The sequence below is a fragment of the Dipodomys merriami genome, unplaced genomic scaffold (assembly GCF_024711535.1).
Source record: "Dipodomys merriami isolate MVZ:Mamm:240054 unplaced genomic scaffold, mDipMer1.0.p SCAF_11, whole genome shotgun sequence".
Classification (NCBI taxonomy): domain Eukaryota; kingdom Metazoa; phylum Chordata; class Mammalia; order Rodentia; family Heteromyidae; genus Dipodomys; species Dipodomys merriami.
This window is the reverse complement of record NW_027202382.1, coordinates 15,104,494-15,107,927: the sequence shown is the minus strand read 5'-3', so window position 1 is coordinate 15,107,927 and position 3,434 is coordinate 15,104,494. Positions and strand designations below refer to the sequence as shown.

The following is a 3,434-nucleotide window of genomic DNA, read 5'->3' as shown; positions in this document are numbered from 1 at the left end:
TCATAGCCTCATCCAGGTGGCTTCTGGAGCCAATAAGTGCCCAGCGCCCTCAGAAACCCTCCCACCGCAGGGAAAGTGTCTATACTACATTTAGCCCACTGGGCAGCAGGTGACGCAACCCCGCCCCCTTCCTTCTTCCAGCTGAGTGCGGGAACCCAGGAAAGGAGGCTCAGCCTAGAACCTGGGAGCCCCACCCACTGGGTGGATCCTAGCCAATTAAGAGAAAAGGCTCATCTCTTGGTTTAATATCACGGCGTGGATAGGAAGGGGATCTGGAGGAAAGAGAACCGCAGGCTGCCCGTATCCCAGAGCAAATGAAAAGGGACGTTAGTCCTGCGTGGGCCGGGACAGCCAATGAGAGTAATACGCCCGCCTCCTAGGGGGCGGTGAGAGCAGTGAGTGAATGGCATCCCTGCGGCCCCCGGGACTGGCTGTCAGGCCCCGCCCCCTGCCGCGGCCGAACCAGTGGCCACCGCGTTCCCTCCGGGGGGCGGGGTGACAGAGGTCTCGGCGCTGCCTTGGAGAGCTGTGCCCGCACCTCCGTGAAGATGGCTGCAGCCGTGTTGTTGGCTGCAGGTTTGCGCGCGGCGCGCAGAGCCGTGACGGCTGCGGGGCCCCGGGGGACGCAGGTGAGATGAGGCCACGGGAGTGAGGAAAGGGTCCCGAGGCTCTGATTGCACTCGGAGGCCCAGGGCCGCGCTCGCCGTGGCTGGCGAAGGCGCGTGCCGCCCAGCAGCTTCGCAGAGCCGCCCCTTCTTCCGAGGTCCCAGCTCTGGGGCTGTGCGGTGATACCGGATTGGTGGTGGTGGGAGAAAAAAAAACTAGCGATGACTCCCGCCTTGCACACGGCCCAGGCGCCGAGCTTGACCCTGGATCAGAGCAAGGACTGCTGCTTGGGTCTGCCTGAAGGTTTGCTGGCCCGGTGCCCGTTCCGGGCAGCTTCCTCAGTGCCCTCTGTGGGAAGTAGGCGTGCTCTTCTCCATCCAATCTTCAGCCTCCCCGCCTCCTGCCGGGACCACCCCACCCCCACCCCCCTACCCCCTGGCCTTCCAGTGAACATTAATCTTTTATTTGCACTTTCCAGAAGCGACTCCGAGATTCAGAGGACTTTAATTCATCCTGTCCTCACTCACCTAATGTCTGATGCCTTGATCTCAACCTTCTCTGAGCAGTTGTGAACCTGGACATCCCTACCTCGACCTAGGGATGTTAAGTTCGCTTAGTTGAACTCTTACATAACACTGATTCGAGTTATTGGAATTAAATATCAGTAAGAGGCCAGACAAGACATTCAGAGGAGGGGCAAATGTCTTAAATAAAACGGATAGCCAGTCTTGAAGATCAGAAAACAGATAATGGAAATAGGTGAGATTTAACCAAAAGAACTTCCATTACTCCTAAGATGATGCAAACCACTCTTTTATATTTGAAGACAACAGAAAGGATTTATCTTTGGTAATTAAGCAGTGGCATAGGAACTGAGACTTCTCCCATAATGCATCTCCCTCCAACACTACAAGATTTTATAGGCACATTAGCAGGAATCAATTGCATTATTGTATCCTGCATAGAAATATTTATTGTCTATTACCTAACCAGGCACAGCACCATCTGGCCTACTCCTTATTGGAGATGGCTCTAAAGTTAAGGAACTATTCCCTAGGGTGAAAACTAATAGTTTCTCCTCCCCTCACTCCTTTTGTGGTAGTTCTAAGCTTTGAGTTCAGTGCCTTGTGCAAACACTCTACTATTTGAGTCACACTCCCAGCTCTTTTCTGGTTTTTGGTCACTTCTTAGGTAGGGTCTGGAGCTTTTTTGCCCAGCCAGGCCTCAAACCCAGAATGTCCCATGTAGCTAGAAGTCCAGGCATGAACCCCTGCACTCAGTAATAGGTTTGTAGAAGGATGACGTTAATTTTTTTTTTTTTTTTTTTGGTCATGGGGCTTGAACTCTAAACCTGGGCCCTGTCCCTGACCTCTTCATCTCAAGGCTAGTGCTCTACCACTTGAGCCACAGTGCCACTTCTGGTTGTCTGAGTGGTTTATTGGGGAGGTAAGAGTCTCACAGACTTTCCTGCCTGGGCTGGCTTTGAACCGTGATCCTCAGATCCAGCCTTCTGAGTAGGTAGGATTTCAGGTGTGAGCCACCAGTGCCGCACTGAAGTTAATAATTATTAGAGCACAGCAATTGCCAGTCCCACATGAGGACATGAGAAAAGTATTGCCGACTCCCTTCACTAGGTGTGTCTGACTCACCTTTAGGTCCAGGGTGCTGCAAGTTTGACTAATGGGAATGAAGTGGCCAAGGCCCAGAAGGCAGCTCCTGGAGGAGCAGCACCAACCATCTTCTCCCGGATTCTGGACCGAAGCCTCCCAGCTGACATTCTATATGAGGATCCACAGGTGGGATCCCCATAGGGCCCATTACCCTTAGGAGTTTTATAGATAACATCTGGCTTGATGAAGTAACCAGATGGTCTTTGGCCTGTCCCTGCTCCCAGTGTCTCGTATTCCGTGATGTGGCCCCTCAGGCTCCTGTGCATTTCCTGGTGATTCCTAAGAAGCCTATTCCTCGGATTAGTCAGGCTGAAGAAGAAGACCAGCAGGTGAACAGGGTCAGGGATTGTCTGGGAGGATCCCTAGACTAAGCTAGAAGTTTTGCTCCCTGTCAATGGAGCCATCTATGTCTCTCCCCTCTGCATATAGCTTCTAGGGCATCTACTCCTTGTGGCCAAAAAGATAGCACAGATTGAGGGCCTGCAAGATGGATACCGACTTGGTGAGTGACTCTTGACCCTTTGTTCTTCACCTATGACTTCCTACTACTCAGTATTCTCTTCCTTCCTTAACCTTGCCCATGATCCTGACTTCTTAACCTCTAATTCTATTTCAGTGATCAATGATGGAAAGCTGGGTGCACAGTCTGTATATCACCTACACATTCACGTACTTGGGGGCCGACAGCTCCAGTGGCCTCCAGGTTAAACCTGCCAACTGACAAAGGACCCCAGATGTTTGGATGGGGAAGGGAAAAGGGAACCCTGTAATGATGATAATAAATCCAGTGTATCTCAATTTTGCACATTTGTCTTAAATATATAGATTTATTCCACAAAGGGGAAGAAAATGAATTCAGCGATTAACTTTGATCGTGATCAGAGTAAGACATTGGAGCTCAGGGGTCAAAGGAATACTTACTTGTAGATCTGCCTCATGTCTAGTTGCCTGACCTGGATCAAACTTCTAGAATAGTAACTGGAGGTGTGGCTCAAGTGATAGAGTGCTAGAAGAGTAGTAATAGAAATGGGCCTGAATGTATAGGAACAGACAAACCCATGTGTACTGCTTTCTCAATCTTATCTACATTTAGAGGCCAAGTCAGGTTCCAAAGGGGCTTGAGAAGAGAGTGTCAGCATAAGGGCCTTTAGTTATCAG

General features: G+C 50.8%; 1 protein-coding gene across 1 annotated transcript; it reads left to right on the top strand.

Moving 5' to 3' along the window:
- Window positions 1-488: 488 nt before the first annotated feature.
- On the top strand, window positions 489-3,074 carry LOC138818619 (adenosine 5'-monophosphoramidase HINT2). Its single transcript, XM_070009599.1, has 5 exons — window positions 489-629; window positions 2,262-2,402; window positions 2,501-2,605; window positions 2,706-2,778; window positions 2,893-3,074. Exons 1-5 carry the CDS (start codon window positions 549-551, stop codon window positions 2,982-2,984), a joined length of 492 nt encoding a protein of 163 aa, XP_069865700.1. The 5' UTR covers window positions 489-548; the 3' UTR covers window positions 2,985-3,074.
- Window positions 3,075-3,434: the final 360 nt, after the last annotated feature.

Excerpts from the sequence above, each read along its gene's own strand:
- LOC138818619 (XM_070009599.1), top strand. The coding sequence starts at position 549 with ATGGCTGCAGCCGTGTTGTTGGCTGCAGGTTTGCGCGCGGCGCGCAGA. Across the intron at positions 2,403-2,500 it reads TTCTATATGAGGATCCACAG|TGTCTCGTATTCCGTGATGT; the intron begins GTGGGATCCCCA and ends CCCTGCTCCCAG. Across the intron at positions 2,606-2,705 it reads CTGAAGAAGAAGACCAGCAG|CTTCTAGGGCATCTACTCCT; the intron begins GTGAACAGGGTC and ends CTCTGCATATAG.